General features: G+C 42.8%; 2 protein-coding genes across 2 annotated transcripts; both read left to right on the top strand.

The window, feature by feature from the left end:
• Window positions 1–525: 525 nt before the first annotated feature.
• RSRP1 (arginine and serine rich protein 1) lies at window positions 526–4,499 on the top strand (the record flags this gene model as incomplete). Its single annotated transcript, XM_084243564.1, has 4 exons — window positions 526–1,030; window positions 1,824–1,969; window positions 3,337–3,420; window positions 4,277–4,499. 4 exons carry the CDS (start codon window positions 526–528, stop codon window positions 4,394–4,396), a joined length of 855 nt encoding a protein of 284 aa, XP_084099690.1. The 3' UTR covers window positions 4,397–4,499.
• Window positions 4,500–9,633: 5,134 nt separating this feature from the next.
• On the top strand, window positions 9,634–15,617 carry SYF2 (SYF2 pre-mRNA splicing factor; the record flags this gene model as incomplete). The annotated part of the gene is made up of 7 exons (XM_084243717.1): window positions 9,634–9,662; window positions 9,832–9,942; window positions 11,902–12,027; window positions 12,497–12,614; window positions 12,941–13,031; window positions 13,747–13,845; window positions 15,452–15,617. Exons 1-7 carry the CDS (start codon window positions 9,636–9,638, stop codon window positions 15,615–15,617), a joined length of 738 nt encoding a protein of 245 aa, XP_084099843.1. The 5' UTR covers window positions 9,634–9,635.
• Between the last annotated feature and the right edge of the window lie 3,489 nt (window positions 15,618–19,106).

The raw sequence follows: 19,106 nt of genomic DNA, 5'->3' as shown, positions 1-19,106 counted from the left end.
AGTCAGGAACACGGCCGGAGCCCGGGAGCGCCGGGAGGCCGCAGCACCACTTCCGGCGCATCCGGGGCCGGGGGGCGGGGCGCGGGGGAGAGCGCGGAAGGCGGCGGTTGGACGAGCGGGAGGCCACGCCCCCGCCAACGTCTCTGCGCATGCTCAGGGCGGCGGCTCCCGGTACTTGCGTCGCGCCTGCGGGCTCCCGGCTCAGTGCGCCTGAGGACGCGGGGGGCGTGTGTCGTCGCGCCGGCCTTGCCCGCGGGCAGCCGCGCCTCAGCCTCGGGGGAGGCGTCCTTTGGGCGTTTCTCTCGGCCTTGAGCGGGCGTCGGCGGCTGGGGGTGAGTTTCCCGCCGAGCGGCAGGGCGTCCCGGGCCCGCGGGCGGGAGGGCGGCCCTTGGCGTCGCCCTCCCTGGCGTTCCAGAGACTCGGGGCGCGTCCCCGGGGCCCGCCGCGCCGCGAGGCCGCCTTCCGGAACGCCGCCGGCCCCGCCGGTCTCTCCCAGCGCCGAGCCTTGGGGCGGCCGCGGCCCCGATGTCCGGCTACGTGAACGACATGTGGCCGGGCTCGCCGCAGAAGGACTCGCCCTCGACGGCCCGCTCGGGCCGGTCCAGCCGCCCGTCCTCGGCGTCCGGGGCCTCCCGCTCGGGCTCCAGCGGCTGCGGGAGCCCGTCGTCGTCGGGGAGCCGGCCCGCGCCCCGCCGCGGCAGCCCGCCTCGCTCCGGAAGGCGCCGCCCCGGGCAGCACCGGCGCTCCTCGCGCTCGTGCTCGCGCAGCCGGTCGCGGTCGCGCAGCCGCCGCGCCCGGCCGGGGCCCCGCCGCGCCGCCCGGAGGCCGCAGCGCCCGCCTCCCCGGCGCCGCTCCCGCAGCAGGTCCCGCTCGCGCGGACGGTCGCCTTCCCGCAGGGCCCGCGGCGTCCCGCGGGGGCGGCGCTACTACGGCTTCGGGCGCACGGTGTACCCCGAGCAGCACCGCGGTTGGCGCGCGAGGTCCCGGACGCGGTCGCGGAGCCGGACCCCCTTCCGCTTGAGTGAGAAAGGTGAGTCGGCGGCGGGGACGCGCGATCCCTTGGTACCTGTCTGCGTGTGTGGACGGCTCGGGAAGCTTGCGGTGCGGTGTGTTTCCTTGGCTGCCTGCAGTCTGAATAGTTTTTGGGAGCGAGGAAGAGGGTGGACATTAGCTGGCTAACAGGTATGAACCGGGCAACAGTTGGCACCGAGGGTGTTTTCCGGAGGACATCGTTCTTTCTCCTTGGGATGAAAGCGGCTCAGACTCCCCTCGCGTTCTCGCCTTCCACCGCCACCCCCGTGTTGGCTGTTAGTAGAACCTCTTAAGTGTAGGCGGCTTAGTTACCCATCCAAAAATTGTTTACCCACCCTGCACTTCTGCTGATTAACAGTTGAATGGTAAGGAAATATCAAAATATGCCTGTATTACAGAACAGATTGAATTTTCCAGTATTTTAAAACAAATGACTTGTGATGCTTTGGATGGAATCATGGAATAGAAAAAAATGTGTTAGATTAGAAAGTGTATTACAAAAAAAAAAAAAGCCTTGAACATAGTACATATTTGAAGAGAAGGCAAAAAACATGAAATTCCGAATTCTGGATCTGATCTAAGGGAAACTGAGATGAGAACTAGTTGTGATTATTCAGGGAGCTTATTTTTCTCAGCAAGAAAATGAGGTACAGAATTTTGTTTATATGAGTAAAGTATTTTATTTGTGAAAATATATGGTGCTTTTCTAAATGAAACACAAGCTTTTTTGTGATTGTGAGTTTTTGAGGAAATACCATAGGATTAATAAATGTATTGTATTTCTTTTATAGATCGGATGGAGCTGTTAGAAATAGCAAAAGCCAATGCAGCAAAAGCTTTAGGAACAACCAACTTTGACTTGCCAGCTAGTCTAAGAACTGTTTCTGTATCTAAAACAAACTTTGGAACATCTGTACCAAATGGTGCAAAGTTTGAGGTAAGTATTTTAGGTTTATCCAAAATCTTCAGAAAGCTGCTGCCTGAAAGATCTAATTAGCCTTTTTTGTTTTATGTGAGTTGAATCTTGGAAAGGATAGCTAAATTTGCTGAACTCAAAATACCAGATATGACTGTGACACAGGGTCTTCTCCAGGAAAATGGGAAACAATGAACTTTTATTTTCAGTGACAAGGTATTAATTATTTTCATAATTATAGCTGGATCTTTGATCATTTTAATGTAGTTATCAAATTTATCTAGTCTTTACAGAATATCTGTTGCTTTCACTTGCAGCAGTTTTATGTTCCCACAAATTCTGTACCCAGCATACAGTATAGTTTTTCTGCTTTATTTTTGTCTTATAGAAATCATGAATGTGGTCCCCAGACATTGATGAAGAAATTCTGTTGGTATTGATACATGGCAAAAGCTTTAGAGGTTTAACTAATTTTAAGTTTATGTTCACACACTGAAAGCTTAGTTTCTCATTTGGTAGATCCATGTGCATGTTAGAATTTGGGATAGGTACTATTTGGATAAGATACCAAAGACAATTTTTAAGTTAAACAAAAGTACACTTAGGTAATGGTGGGGCATCAGTGATAAAGATGTCCCTTTTATAATACATGCAATATATTCCAGATGTTTTGAGAGATTACAGAAGAAGAGGCCTGCTTCACTTGGCAGATAAGTTTATTATGATTCTCCAGAAATGTGCAGGATGTACAGTGCCAAATTGCATTTTTGCAATTTAATAAGTGAACTCCAAAGCTTAAAATGCATCCCTTTACATAAGGGACTATGGTGATGGATCTTGGGTGCTATGGTGGTGGGAGAGCTACAGGGACTACACCTGAGGGGAGAAATGAAATACTGTGCAAAAATGAACAATGATGTAAGAAAATAAATTTAACAAAATTCCTAAAAGTAACTAGCTTTAAAGGTTGACTTAGTTAGGGATTAATAGAATCAGTTAGGAAAGATAATACTGTCTAGATGAACCTATCTTTCAGACCCAGATGTGGGTTTGCCTTAAGTATTAGAAGGAAACAAATTGAATTGCTCCTTTAGATAACTGGGTCCCCAGTTGACAAATGCCTTACTTTGAAAGTAGGTAATTTTTTCGTATGACTTTGAAAAGTTACTTGAATTTGTAATAAGGGGATAAAATACTCAGTGCTTTTGGGGGAAGAATGTCTTAAACTTATTAAGTCTATTTTGTTACTGAGAAAATTCAACAGAATAACTTGTTTAGGCTGTGTGTTAAGTTCAACTTGTTTTGTCTCTACAACTGGGCTGGTTTTTATACAGTACCGCAAGCCAAGAATGTGTATTATTAAAAGTACTCTTTCTCTTACTGTTTAGATGTCAGAAAACCTAACAGAAGATGGAACTAAAAACCCAAATGAAAAGTCTTCCCAGCAAAAAAGCATAGCCTTTAGCTCTCATGTAAGTAAATCTAAGCTTTGATTTGTTGTACTTAGATCATGTTTCCATTGAAGGGAGCTTTTGTTTTTATTTAGAAGGAACATTGTTTTTGTAGTGATAATTGGGAAACTAGTAAGCCTTAATCTTTTCTACTGCTTGCCACTTTACAAGTCAAGTGACTACTGTAATGGTCTCTTTACATATCTAGTATGTGCATTGTGAAGTTTCAGTATTTGCTTTTTTTTAAAAAAAAAAAGCTTCCCTTTAAACTTTTTTTTTTTAAAAAGATTTATTTGTTTATGCATACAAGAACAGGGGTACAGGCCAGAGGTGCGGGGGTGAGAGGATTCACCAGTGACAGAGGGGAGCAGAACAGGCAGAATGACTGAAATAGACTGCTGTGGGGAGCAGCGGGCGAGTCAGGAGAGGTCTGCTGCGCCATGTGGGTTGCTCCCTGGCTGGGGATCAAACTCATGCTGCAGTGGCTGCAGATAGCTTCATAGGTTGTGTCTTAACCCCTTGTGCCACCAGGGAGGCCCCCTTTAAACTTTAATTGTTGAAATAATTTAAAAGCAATTTAATCTTACAATCTCTTAATCAGAATATTTTAAAGTCATATAGGGGCTTAAAAACAAATGTTCTGGACTGAATGCCCCATTATCATAAGCCCTGTATTTGTCTGATTTTTTTCCAAGCTTCCTGGTTTTATAGTTTATTTTCTTGTTATAAATGGGGTCTATATTTTGCATGTGGTTGGTGTCTCTGACATTTTCATCTTAAATGGAATTATTTAATGTATTTTATGAAAAGCAACTATTTTAAATTATGTACTATGTAAATGTTTGGGAAGCTGACTTAAGAATTTGTTCTCTTACAGAATTCTGTAGCAAAACCAATGCTTCAGAAACCAGCTAAAACTACTGCTATAGAGACCTCTTCAGGATCCCCCAAAATTGATCTGAAAAAAAGTCCATATGGACTGTGGATACCTATTTAAAAGAAGATACGGCCAAGGTTGCCTAAAATGCACTTTATTATAAATTTGTGTTCTAGCATTATTGTATTCCTTCGGGCCATTTATTGGTAAATGTTGCAGTTAAAACACCAACACAAAAAGATGTCAATACTTACTATTTTAAAATTAACATTTTAGATTTCTTGCAGTTAGAGAGCACAAATGGACCAGAGGTTACATACAGGTGGGAGTCTTATATATGTATTTGTAAATGTTTTGTATAATAGAGTGGTTATTCAGAAGTGAAATTTGTAAGACACAGTAATTAAACTGTGTTGTATATATTTTTAATAAAGTTGTTTTATTTTAGTCTCATTTTCATTTTTATATTACATAATGGGTCTTTAGGTTAATGAAGAATAAGGGTGTCTGTCCTGATAACAGCTTTAGAAAGATTTAAGTCATTTTTAGAATCTTTCTGCAAGTGTTATATGACTTAAACGATGAAATGTTTGAATTGAATGTTAGATATCAGATTAATGAAATTTTGTGCCTATGTGCTAGGTCTAGCTAGCAGTAAAACATCTTGCCTAGACATAGGCAAAAAAATAAAAATTCTAGACTAAAAACATGCATATGATTTCATTTCAGTGACATGGATGATTCATTTTAAGTGGGTCTGTTTTCTACTTTCTCTTTTGCCATCATTTTGAAGTCTTAAATTTAGAAAGCAGGGATAACAAGTTAGTTTAGCAGAATATTAGAGGCAAAATGAAAAAACATAGATACAGAATAAATAGGTGAGCAGGCTGAAAACCTAAGTAGTTGACTTTTTAAAAAGATAAAGGTCTTCAAGTAGATCCTAATAAATTGCTATTAACTGAAACTGTGCTGTTCAGTATCTTAGCTATATTTACCAATAAGATAGCTGCCAGCAAGCCGGTAACTAAAATTTCAGTTCTCAGTCATGCTTGCCAGGTGTGTGCTGTACCCCTGTGTGGCTAGTTCGTATCTTGTTGGAAAGTACAAACAATACTTTCCTGTCATATAACACGGTATTGAATAGAACTGCTTTAACTAAAATTTTTTAAAGATTGATTTATGCATAAAAGAGCTGAGGTGTAGGCCAGAGGTGCTGGGGGGTGAGAGCATTCACCAGAGACAGAGTGGGGAGCAGAACAGTCAGATTGACTGAAATACACTGCTGAGGGGAGCAGCGGGTGAGTCAGGAGAGGTCTGTTGCGCCATGTGGGGCAGCTCTCTGGTCAGGGATTGATCTTGTGCTGCAGTGGCTGCTGATAGCTTCATAGTGCTGAGACTTAACCCCTTGTGCCACCAGGGAGGCCCTGCTTTAAACAATTTTTGATTCTATGAAAAAAATGTGCAGTGACTTGGATATGGACAGTCTTGCCCTTCAAGCCAGCAGCATATGGTTTGAATAAGGAGTTTCTGGAAAAAAGGGTTGCTTCTCTGAGTAAACATGTTCATTTCACATCTAGATTAAGAATGAGGTAGTCAGAGGGTAATACATGCTTTTAAAGGAGTAAAAATGTTTACATGCTAGGTTCCATTTTTATTCTAAGCAGATAATAGAATATTTTTAGACTTCTTGCTACAGTGAAATTCAGGAATACATCAGGATTGGTCTTTTAAGATTTGGAAATAGTAACCTGTGCATCCTGTTAATATTATAAGTTGGTATTCTGTTTAGCAAAGTTTCAGACTATTGAAAAGAGAAGAGTCTTTTCACCTCTGGTATCAGAGAACACCTGCTCTAATTAAGATCTTCATTCAAATACTAGCATTTAATAGCTTAGTGGATAGGTCATGTGACCTCTTCAATTAAACCCCTTTCTGCGTGATGCAATTAGTTTTATAGTTTTGTGCCACTTCTGAGATTGACTTTCTACAGTAATCTTTCTCTTGTCACCACTCCCTTCTTATGCATATTCATGTGTTTGAGACATATTTCCTCTTTCATTCCTCAGTCTGCTGGCTCATTTTCTTTCTTCATAATCACCCTATCAGTCCTTGACTTTGTTGGTTGACCTGGCCAAGACTTTTCCTAGCTTTGTAACAGAATGGCTCGTTATGTGTGCATACCCCTAGACTACCCTCTATCCTTGCTCCATGGGTGTGGGATAAAGCATGGGACAGGCAGGCACCTGTAATTGTGACCACTTCTGGGGAGGAGGGAAGAGGAATTTCTAGTAGCCTCTGTCACCTTCCTACCACATCTTGCAGGAACAGAACAATTTAGCATCCCACTTCTGAAGCACCTATGTTCAGGTCTATTTCAAGTCAAGTGTTGGACAAATTTTCTGGGCAATAATGATTCACTTTAAACACAGATACAGACGGGTTTTTGGGTTTTTTTTTTTTAAAAAACAAGTGAATAATATTTGCATGAAGATACATAGAACACTTGAGAAATTATGAAAGGAAAGATTTAGACTCCTGGTTTGCAGATAGTTCTAACGGAGATTAGACAACTGTTCCTCTTTCCAAGTCTGTTTAATTTCAGCTGTGTATTTCCCAGAGAATCTTTTTTGCTTTGTTGAATTTGGCATTCCTTTCATTAGGCAATATCTGCATCGTCATAAGGGTATCTGGCTATATTTATCTTGATTTTCAATACTATGGTGAAAACAGGATTCAAAGCTTTCTCTTTTGTTCATAGGCATTAGGACTGGAAGCAGAATCTTTAGAAAAGCATTCTACAGAGAAATATATTCAGTAAGCTTTCTTGAATTTAATAAGTTAGCAGTACCATGAGATGATATAGTCTGAAGTTCATGTTGAAATATAAAGGCAGCGATACATCATAGTACTTTGTAACAGTTTTTTATACACCTCTTGCTTCTACCAAATAATCACCCTATCCAAAACACAAATATGAAAGTGGTGGTGAATGGGACCATTCTTTAATAGTTGGTGTTCCTTAATTTCTCTCTAGTTGCTCCAAGGTCATAAATATATTTTTTTTCAGTAGGTGTAAATCAAATCAGCACTAAAAGTTTGGGCTGTATTGTAGTACTTACTGTTTTCCAAGTCTATGACCATCCTATCAGTTTCCTCTGAGGAAGGCATCTCTGTTCCATGAAGAAGACTTAGATGTTGGCTGAAAACTCTCCACTGAAAAAGAACAAGGTGTTAACACTATAAACATCCTACACTTTAAGACTGAGCAATGGTTTAGTGGTCAAAATGGAAACATTTGGGATCATACTTTGATTTCAAAGAAATAGAATTCAGCCTTAGAAAATGTATTTCAGAATTCATTTACTCCAATGTCCTGATCAACATGAATTATTTGACAAGCGAGTCAAATACAAATGAGTTAATGGACTTAACCCAATTATGTCCTTTAGTGGGACATCTTGAATGAAAACCTCTGTTCTTCACAATACACAGCTCTCCACTTAGCTTACACCATGGCTATTGACAGCTTCCATCTTAAGCACATCATCTGTCCTACATAATAGGGAAGGGGAGTGCAGTTTAAAGATCCTCCATGGGTAAACGACACAGGAATAATCATAATAGCTAACATATACAGTGCTTACTATGTGTCAAAGTTGATTAAGTGCACTATAGGAATTCATTTATTCCTAGGAGGTAAGCACTGTTACCTGTCCAAAGACACCTGCAGCGAGGAGGATCTGAGGTGGGACCAGATCTGCTCCTCCCCAGACTGCCTGAGTCCCTGCTGGTCCTGACAGGCTGGGCCGGGTCCTCCCCTTTGCATCAAACCAGATTCAGCGACTGCGCTGCCTTTCTTCCCTGGCATGGCCTCCAAGTCTAGTCCGAAGAACCTCTAGCCACAAACGCTCTACTATCCGCCCAACTCCTGGGCAGAGTCTGGCACCCATCACCTGGCAGCGCTGGTCCCCTAACACTTCCCGCGACAGCCAACAACTCCAATCCCAGCTCACTTCCCCAGGCAGGGCTGGCAGCCACAGGTTCGGGTCCCTCACAGCCCTGGGCAGTATCCGATTGGGTCTGGCAAGTTTTTTGTTGAGTGACGGCCCTTAGGCTATAAGAGTACTTAACAGAATCAACAAGTTTTGAAGAATATTGTGGACTGATATAATGACTGCTGTGAAGCAATTCAAGGAGTTATTCAGAGCAAAGCAAGGATTCAAACCCAAGGTGACAGCATCAGATATCTTTGAGTGCCGCTTCTGCCCTGCAGATGTGGCCTTACTGTGCAGGTGGGCCACCACAGTGTGTAATTCTCCTACAGCAGAGACGAAGACATCTGGCTATATTCTGGCCCATGAAAAAGGAGGAATACCATCTATAATATCAAGACTGATCTCTTATTCTGCAGTCAGATGTTACGGTTTGTGGGACTAGCACAAGAACGGTGGTCTATCAAGATTTCTTTCTAACTCGGTGAGTTTTCACAGATGTGAAGGCCAGGCTGTGTAGCATATCTCTGGTTCCTTCAGCAACGCTACATGACGCAGGGGAGAAGGTGGCCTTGGTGCGTCACTTGGCTACATGATATTCACAGTAAAATTGGTTACTTTTTCTTTCTTTGTGCTGACTCCAAGCTTCTGCAGTTGTCTCAACAGCTTCCTCAGCGTGGACACATCATATTGTATTTTCCTTCTCGTTATCGCTTTAATTTTATATCTAGACACTTTTCACTCTGTAGATTACTTTTTCATTTCTACACCTAACTAGTGGTGTGCAGACATGATACTTTGACATGTTCCTCTTGTATCCAGCACCTTAAGCATTAACACAAGCACAGTCACTGTTACAATTTCTGGCCGCTGCTCTGCTGGGCACAGAATGAGGCGCCTGTTCCCTGCAGTTCACAACGTGGACGGGGCGGGGGTGGGGAGACGGAAAACGGACAGACCAGAAAAATACCGTCGACTATTGAAGCGAATGCAGATGGTGACGAAAACAAAGGCCTACGCGAGATAAGGGGCTCAGGGGGGACCCGCCTGGAGGAGGCGACACGGAAGCTAAGCGCGGACTGACAGCCTTTTCCGCTTACGCAGGGGGCACGCAGTTGAGGTCACTTTCTACCAGCGTCGGCCCAGCCAGCCCTTCTCGCCCGGCCCGGCCCTTCCGCTCCGCCGCGGCTGCGCAAAGCCCTACCCAATCGAAAACATCCCTCCGCTTAAAAGGGCAGCGATTGGTCCCAAGCGCCAGAGCTGCCCGGAAGGGGCGGGGCTTACAGCTATCGCCGCACAGCGGGGTGGTCCAAAGGCCGACGGAAGTGCTCGAGGTTGTTGCCGGAAGTGGGAAGAGAGAGGTTGCGATGGCGGCTGAATCGCTGGTTGAGAAGGTAAGCGCCGCTGGGGTTTCGTGAGGGTGGGGCCCGGCGAGGCGGAGGAGCGAGAGGGGGAGGCGATTCTTGGTGCTGGACCGGGGGGGCGCAGACACTATGGCGTCGGCCTGGGCCGTCCCGGGAGAAGCCGAGCCGGCCCCGCTCAAGCTGGTTGTGCTCGCGGTAGGTGCCTTTGGACAGCGCGGAGGAGCAGCAGCCCGTCTCAGCGACCGAGGAGCTGGCAGCCCAGAAGCGCGAGCAGAGACTGCGCAAATTCCGGGAGTTGCACCTGAAGCGGGTGAGTAGCCCCGGGGTCCCGTCGGACCGGTCACCCGTGGGTGTTTATTGAGGGGCGAGGAAGCCGTCCAGCGCACCCGACAAACCCGCAGAGCTGCATGAAAGAGCCTTCCCCATGGTTCTCAACCTGGGAGCACATTGAAAGTGCTTCGAGAACTTTCAGAAATACACATAGTCCAGTGCAGTCATTTCTGATTTAACTTATTTGGGTTACGTTTGGCCGTGCCTGTTACTAATAATTAATTGCCTCTCTGCTATATGATTCTAGCAAATTCTTTGTTTTACTTAGGGAAATACGTGGAACGAGAGACTGAAAGAAACTTGTCCAGTGTTAAATGGAGAACTGGTTAGAGAGGCTTTTTCGTTAGAAAATTATCAGCAAATCTCCGAAACTTTGAAAATCTATAATGTCAGTGGTCCAGCTAGTTAATGGGGTATCAGATAATGGAGATAAGACTGCTGTTCTTAAGGCGACAACTTTATAGCTAGAAATTATACTATGGTAAATATTAATGCATTTGTGTGTGTGGGTGGAGGGGGTTCCAGGAAGTGACACATAGGGAAATTGACACCAAACTACTGTTTAAAAGATGAATAAGGTATTATTAGACAAATAAATAAGTGGAAGATACCCAAACAAACAGACCAAATGTAAAGGAAGAGAATTCATATTAGAGATTCAGATCCAGCAACAACTGCTGAGAAAGGAGAAAACAACTCTCGACTATTTCAGCTTTTGGACTGGCCTGATTGGCAGCTCCAGAGTGGTTTCATAAAACTCCCATGTCACTCTTGACTATTGGTGTGAGACAGAAACAAGACTGTCCATATCTTAGAAATAAGCAGTCTTGCTAACACCGGTGACTATTAATTGCCTAATACAGCATTGGCCTCACTCCCTTTATTCCTCACTCTTATATAAAATTTTAAGCGACTCAGTCATCAAATACTCTTGTTTTCTGACAGTGCACAGTCAGGAGCACAGCCATGCTTCCTTGAACCTTCTCCCCAAACCCCTGATACAAACCCAAATCCTGTGACTAACCTCTCCCAACACCCTCTCACCACAGTGCTTGCAGTTCTTCATGCTTTTTGTCTGCTTTGGTGCAACAAACACAGCTTTGTGTCACTACAGTGTGTTCAACTGGAGGACATTGCCAGAGCCAATAATATTTGAAGAGTGGTGGTTGAGTTTCTCTCTTTGTCCAGAAAAAATTAACCTGATAAACAGACACACATAAATAATCCTTGGGTAATGAACATGTGATTTGGAAATTAGGAGATGTGGCTTCCTGTACTAACTGCCATCTGCCTGTGACCTAAGAGACATCTCACTTAAGTTTTCTTTAAGATGATACACTATTTGGTTTATGCAGGTAAATTTATTTTAAAACAAATCCTTCATTGGCATTTCAAATGGAGAATCTCTTTCATTTGCTATAATGTAAAATACTAAAATTTTATAAGAGGAGGGGTTTGGAAAAGATTAGAGAGATTAAGATAGTTATTGAAGTCCTCAGCCCCAAATCAAGGCTTTTTCCTGAAATTAATTACAGGTGAAAGAGAATTTGAAAGTATATTTCATAATGTGATATAGTATTATTTAATGCCATCTAAAGTCCACTTAAGTACCATTGTAGTATACCTCCTCACTTTTTGAAACCTTGTTTTTATCCAACACTAAGGGATCTGTCTTGGAACCCCAGAGCTAAACAGAGGCAAAGTTGACATTCATCTCCAGGCCCTCTGGAATAGCAAACCAGGGAAGCCCAACACATTTTTCTTGACTGTAATGCAGACCTATTTAGGTAGTTCCTTGTTTACAATCCTTTGATGACTCTCTTTTACTTTTAGGATAAAATGGGATCCTCTTGTTAATGTATCTTATTTGACCCTCAAAGAAGGCAAACATTCTTTGGATTTATTTTCAACTGACAAACTTTTTGTGCTATGGTTTCAGAACGAAGCTCGTAAATTAAATCACCAGGAAGTTGTGGAAGAAGACAAAAGACTTAAGCTACCTGCAAATTGGGAAGCCAAGAAAGCTCGTTTGGAATGGGAACTACAGGAAGAAGAAAAGAAAAAGGTTAGGCACTCCTCTGCTTTCTTCATAGGTGGTCTATTCAGTCATTGTGTTGGGCTGAGGCAGTAGAACATGGTGGTTTTGTTCACTGGCTCTGAGGCCAGACTGCCAGTGTTCAAATCTTAGGTCTACTTTTACTAGCTGCACCAATTTGGGTGAGTTATTTATCCTCTCTGGCCCTTTGTTTTTTGACTGCAAAATGGCTGTTACCCTAATCATTTGAGTTAATTATGAATTAAATGAGTCAATGCGTGTAAAGCATTTAAGCAGGATCTGATATCTCATCAGCGTTGAATCAGTAGTGTTTTTTAGGGTGATGTACTCACTTCTTATATGCCATAGTAGATTCCCATGTTTCCTTCATAAATAATTTCTAAGGTATTGATTAATATTGTTGAATCTGGATTTAAAATAGGTAAAGGAGTTGCTTAGAAAATATTGTAAATGTCAGCTCTTTTTTTTTTCTTTTTAGGAATGTGCAGCAAGAGGGGAAGACTATGAGAAAGTAAAGTTGCTGGAAATCAGTGCAGAAGATGCAGAAAGATGGGAGAGGAAAAAGAAGAGAAAAAACCCTGATCTGGGATTTTCAGGTAAAACTGACTTTTACTTTATTTGCCTTTAGTATATTTGATTTTAAGAAAGTATATTTCCCTTCATGGAATATGTTTTAAGAGGGTAAGCCCATGAACAATATGTATTCATACCACAAGTCAAAAGGATATAGGATTTATGTGCTGGATTTTTTCTTTCTTTTTGGTAAAATTATTCAAAAACTGTATTATCAGCATCTGAATTATCAGGATAAAGACTATACTTAGTGTTTTGTTCTCTTATTACTAATTTTGAGTTTTCTCCCAAAAGTAATGCCCAAACAAGGAAATAAATCATCTCTGATTCTGATTTTTTTTTTTTTAAGATTATGCTGCTGCCCAGTTACGCCAGTATCATCGGTTGACCAAGCAGATCAAACCTGACATGGAAACTTATGAGAGGTTGAGGGAAAAGCAGTAAGTTGACAGGACTAATACAAGTCTTTCTTCATTTCAAAGTGCTATAAATGTACGTGTGTGTGTATATATAAATGTACACACGCATCAATACAAGCACACTTTAGTGCTCAGTGTGGCTATCGACAGCTCTGTATGGTCTTGACAACACAATTTATTGCTCACTTCACAGCAGTTAAGCTAACCACCTGGCAGGCTTTCTATCTGGGCATTCTAAGACTGGGTTTTGACTGCTTAACATTCAGATTACCATGGTTACACAGGCGTTATTTTAGGAGGCAGAAGGTTTTAATGCTGGAATGGGTGAACTTTTCTGTAAAGGACCAGATAGTCAAATCCAGTCTCACAGTCTCTGTCACTCCTCAGCTTTCCCATGAAATGTGAAAGTAGCGATTGAAGAGACAAACATAAGTGGCTTTCACTACGTCCCAGGGCAGCTGTGTATAGAAACAGATACGGTAATTTGCTGACCCCTGGGTTTCTGGCCCACTGAACCCAGAAGCAAGTCCTTTAAGCTCTGGTCCTTGGCTTTTCCTTTGTAGAGTGAAGTTATGGGAGTAAGTGATCTTTTTGCTCTCTTCCAATTCTTTGTTCTCTTTTTTTTTTTTTAAAAGTTAAGAACTCACAGTAAATATATGTATACTTTTAGCCCAAATGGTAGTTTGGATCAAAACTTGAACATATGGTATACTTGTCCATTTTGCTGTCTTTTCAGTGGAGAAGAGTTTTTCCCAACATCCAATAGTCTTCTTCATGGAACACACGTACCTTCCACAGAGGAAATTGATAGGATGGTCATAGATCTGGAAAAACAGTAAGTTCTCAGTACAGCAGCCTGAAATTTTAAATGCTTAGTGGTGGAATGGATGTAACATGCTTTGAATAAATTGAATAGTCAGGAATCACACTTGTTAATTTATGGCCTAGATCTGCAGTGGTTGTAGTGACAAACAGCGAGTGTGTCTTGGGTCCATATGACTTGGAATGGAGGCGCAAAATACCAGAATGAATTGCTACAGTTGAGGTATAGGGAAAAGTCTAAAGAAAATTATTCTTGGGCCTCCCCGGTGGCGCAGCGGTTGAGCGCTGGGTTGCGAAGCTGCCCGCGCCCGAGGAGCCGGTTCGATCTCCGGCTGCTCCCCGGCCACCAGAGGAGGGTCCCACATGGCGCGCAGACCTCTCCTGCCGCCCGCTGCTCCCCTCAGCAGTGTACTTCGGTCCTTCTGCCTGCTCTGCTCCCTGCTCTGGCTCTGGTGAATTCTCTCACCCTCCCGTGCTTCTGACTGTACCCAGTGCATGTATAAAACAAACAAACAAACAAACAAATAAATAAATAAAGCATGCCTCTATAAAAAAAAAAGAAGAAGAAGAAAATTATTCTTGCTCTGTACTCTAATGACCATTCCACTATTTGATTTGAAGAAGTAAGAATGTGCTAGTAAACGCCACCTTGATTTTGTTTGTTTCTTAACAGTAGGCAAAGAGAGTGAAGGTATGTTTTAGGAGTTAGTACACATAATTAATGACAGTGTCTGGCACATACTGCACTCCATATTAGCTGTGGTTATTATTATTATTTTTTAAAGATTTATTTATTTATATAAGCACTGGGGTACAGGCCAGAGGTGCAGGAGGGTGAGATTATTCACCAGAGACAGAGCAGGGAGCAGAACAGGCAGAAGGACTGAAGTACACTGCTGAGGGGGGGAGCAATGGACGAGGCAGGAGAGGTCTGCCGCGCCATGTTGGAATCTCCCTGGCTGGCCAGGAATCAAACCGACGCTGCAGAGGCTGTGGACAGCTTCACAGCGCTACGCTCAACCTGCTGTGCCACTGGGGAGGCCCAGCTGTGGTGGTTGTTGTTATTATTTTTTAAAGATTTATTTATTTATTTATACAAGCACCGGTACAGTCAGAAGTGCGGGAGGGTGAGAGAATCACCAGAGCCAGAGCGGGGAACAGAACAGACAGACCAACAAAATACACTGCTGAGGGGAGCAGCGGGCGTGGCAGGAGAGGTCTGCGTGCCATGTGGGACCCTCGCCCGGCGGCTGGGGATTGAACCGGCACTTCAGAGGCTGCGGGCAGTTTCGTAGCCCAGCGCTCAACCGCTGCGCTGCCAGGGGAGGCCCCAGCGGTGGTTATTATTAATAAAATAATTATTTAACATTCCTTGAAGTAATACTTCATGGATCTAGTTTCTAATAACATATCTTTGTTCTTTTACAAGCTTTTTGAAGATGAATTTTGCTGAATTTCACATTTCTTATCTGGACTTTGCTATTAGCTAGCATTTTCAACTTGAATTGAACTCCCCCTTCTACCAACTCTACTTGGTTCTTAACTATTTGTTCATGTTTTATTAACTTCAAAAAAGAAGTCCATTTTGAATTTTTAAAATTACTTTGTTCTTCCCCCAGAATTGAAAAACGAGACAAATATAGCCGGAGACGTCCTTATAATGATGACGCAGATGTCGACTACATTAATGAGAGGAATGCCAAGTTCAACAAGAAGGCAGAAAGATTCTATGGGAAATATACAGCTGAAATTAAACAGAATTTGGAAAGAGGGACAGCTGTGTAATCTCTTCAGGAACTGTTTGGAAGCTTGAGAATAAAGTGAAGCTTTCTGCTAGCAAATTCTACTTCTGGTAAACCAGAACTCAAATCTATGCCTTCACACTTAGCATTTAGAAATAAATGTTTTTACTTAAACATATACTTTCATGGATATTTCCACATTTTTGTGCTTGGATATAAGATGTATTTCTTGTAGTGTACTTGTTTTGTAAAAATCTACTTTGTATAAATTCTAATTATATTATTTTTCTATGTATTTTTAATGTGTATCATTTAAATTTTTGAAGCATTTCAGGCTGAAGATGCTGGCTGCATACATAATGCAGTCATTGTGGCTTTGAGTATTGATATGAATTTGACAGGTCTAGAGCTGGGCTCGGGAACCATTTGGGGTTTTATACTCTGCAGGGAGTGGCGGTGGCTTGGGTACTGCTGCCCGTGACCGCTGGTGACCAGCTTGAGGAAGTAACACAACTATCCCCCCATGAACACTGACCACATACAGTTTCCTTTTCTAAGTAGCGAATACCCTATGGAATAGTCTGTACTAAACAGTTTGTGTATATACAGAAATATTAAAAGGTTTTTATTATGGGACATTTCAGATATTCAAAAGAAGACAATAATATAATGAATCCCATGTACCCACGCCCTGTCTTCAGCAATCAGCAACTCATGGCCAATCTTGTTTCATGTTTATTTCTGTCCCTTTTTTCCTTTATGTTATTTTGAAGCAAATACTGGATTGTATAATTTCATCTATAAACATTTCAGTATGTATTTGAAAGACTAAAAAAAATAAGGAACACAATACCATGATGACAGTTTTAATTTAATAAAAGTCCAGAGAAAAATTGTTGTAATTTTTGCTGCACGTTGATTAAAATGTTCAATATCTAAGTAGGGCATTCCAAATTGAAAGAAATCTGAAACACATGAAATTTTGCAAATACTTCTGCTTTAGTGTTTAAAGACCAATTTAACATTTAATACCATTGCTGAGTATTCCCTTTAAAAAAATCTTTGTTGCACTTCCCACTGAATAATCAGTTTTCATGCAGATTTTTAGCATTTCTATGGGCACTGAATCAGGTCTGGGCACAGGGCCTTGATGTTATCTATGAAAATGAATTTAATGTGTTTCTATTCCCATCTCCACTAAGTAAGTTCTTTGATACTGAATATCGCAGTAACCTTAGAAAATAAGTTTAAAACATTGTCAAGTGGAATCCAGCAATGAAAACTGTAACCTGGGTGGGTTAATTCTGAGAGTGCAAAAGTACTTTGTTGTAGAGCCTGTTAGTTGTCTGGTGAACATCAATTCTTCTTTACCAACCAGAAGCCTTAGTTTTTTGTGAATTTGTAGTAAGAGTTCCAGCTAAACACCCTTCCTGAGACAGATTTGCAGTTAGAGGCAATCATAACTCTGGCAAAGGCACCATCTAACTTATTTTGAGAAGTCTTGTTTTTTGAATTTGGAGTTGCCCTCTTAGATCCCCCTTCCTTCTTTCTACTCGGAACACACACTTGAGGCTTGGAGTGACAGCAGCCACTTTGTGCACAAAGTTACACACGTTAGGACAATAGTTGATGTGCTGAGAAGAGTGAAGCAGAGCTTGGGTGCCTGTTGGCATTACTGAGCAGCTTCACCAGTGGACGCCTACCTCTCTTCCTGTTTCCGCTGCTGAATAAATTTATGACTAACGCACAGATCAATTTCAAGACATCTGTTAACATATGTTAAATATACGAAAATGAAGGTATCCGAAAATGGAGATGGAAGGAAATAGTTCTTAAAATACCAATAAAAATTAGAAGAGATTAAGAAGACACAGGACCTTTGTGAAGAAAATGATAAAATTGAGAGAATAAACAATTCTAGTTTCAAGCAAGATGGAATGACGGAATGTTTTTACTTTCCAGCTTAACAGCTTTCCCCCACCCCAGTGATAGAATATATAAAACAATAGTTTCAGATACTGCAAATCAGGAGGTGAGGAAGGCCAGAGAGAAAACAAGGGGAGCCCTATGATAGCCCCAGCTTATTGCCTCTGGAGAACTTACAAAAAGCTGTGGTGTGTGGAGGGAGAAGCCAGGCAAAGCCCAGAGAACTCCCTTAGAGCTGAAAGAGATAGGACTGAAAGTCTCAGTGAGAGCACAGCAGTGAGAGCTCAGTGCTGGCCAGGAGGGGACTGCAACAGAGAAGTCTTGAAGTCTACAGTGTCTCTTCAGGTATGAGGCATGGTCCCAGCGTGTATGTGAGGACATGACGAGGCTGAGGAAAGAGCCACCGGAAAGGATGAGAGGGAATAGTACCTGGTACTCACGCGTGGTTAGAAATAGTGGTTTTTCCACCTCTGGAGTGGAAAACGTAATAATTTACGGGAACGAGGGCCTCCCTGGTGGTGCAGGTGGTTGAGCACTGCACCGTGAAGCTGTCTGTAGCTTCTGCAGCGCGGGTTCGATTCCAGTCGGCCAGTGAGAATCCCACATGGCGCAGCAGACCTCTCCTGTCTCGCCCACTGCTCCCCTCAACAGTATATTTCATCAGTCTGCCTGTTCTGTTCCCTGCTCTGTCTGGTGAATCCTCTCACACTCCTGCGCATCTGGCCTGTGCCCCTGTTCTTGTATCAACAAAGTAAATCTTAAAAAAAAAAAATTACGGGAACAATACTGGGAAGGCTTTACTCTAGTAGTGGTGAGTAATCAGTTCTAGGCCAAACACTGCTTGGGTCTTGGCTAACAATCTTAAAAGGAAGACCTGAAATAATTAAACTGCAGTAATTTAACTGCATCCCAGAATAAAGATTAATTATAAAGCACAGAAACATCCATTCCCAACATCAAATTTAGTGTCCAATATCTTTATCATAATGAGAAGAAATGTCAATCTAAGCTGCCAAGGAATGACACACATGTTCGAATTAAGAGACAAGTCAGTTAATTTACAGCATGTAATCGAAAAGTTAAGAGACATAAAAATATAAAAACGATCTGGGGCTTCCCCAGTGGCTCAGTGGGTTGAGCGCAGCGCTGTGAGGCTGTCTGCAGCCTCTGCAGTGCTGGTTCGATTCCCGGCCGACCAGGGAGATTCCCACATGGCGAGGCAGACCTCTCCTGTCTCGCCTGCTGCTCACCTCAGCAGTGTACTTCGGTCCTGCTGCCTGGTGTGCTCCCTGCTCTGTCTCTGGTGAATTCTCTCACCCTCCCGCGCCTCTGGCCTGTACCCCAGTGCTTGCATAAATAAATAAATCTTAAAAAACAACAACTCCCACCCCCCCAAGAAGATTTGCTCTGAAACTTCTACATGAAATGAAAAATAGACTGTGTCACTCTGTGCATGACGTGGAGTTTCCAAGAAGAGGGCAGGCAGACTGCTGCCTATGGAAGACTCTGTACCTGAAGTCTGGTCTCTTTTTGTTCAAATATGAGCAAATATGAGGTTTTATGAAAGATGTTAATGCCGAGTGGGGACATAGTCCCCACGTTGAGA

This window comes from Talpa europaea, assembly GCF_964194135.1.
Source record: "Talpa europaea genome assembly, chromosome: 9".
Classification (NCBI taxonomy): Eukaryota; Metazoa; Chordata; class Mammalia; order Eulipotyphla; family Talpidae; genus Talpa; species Talpa europaea.
The sequence above is the reverse complement of the archived record's forward strand: the minus strand, read 5'-3'. Positions and strand labels throughout refer to the sequence as shown.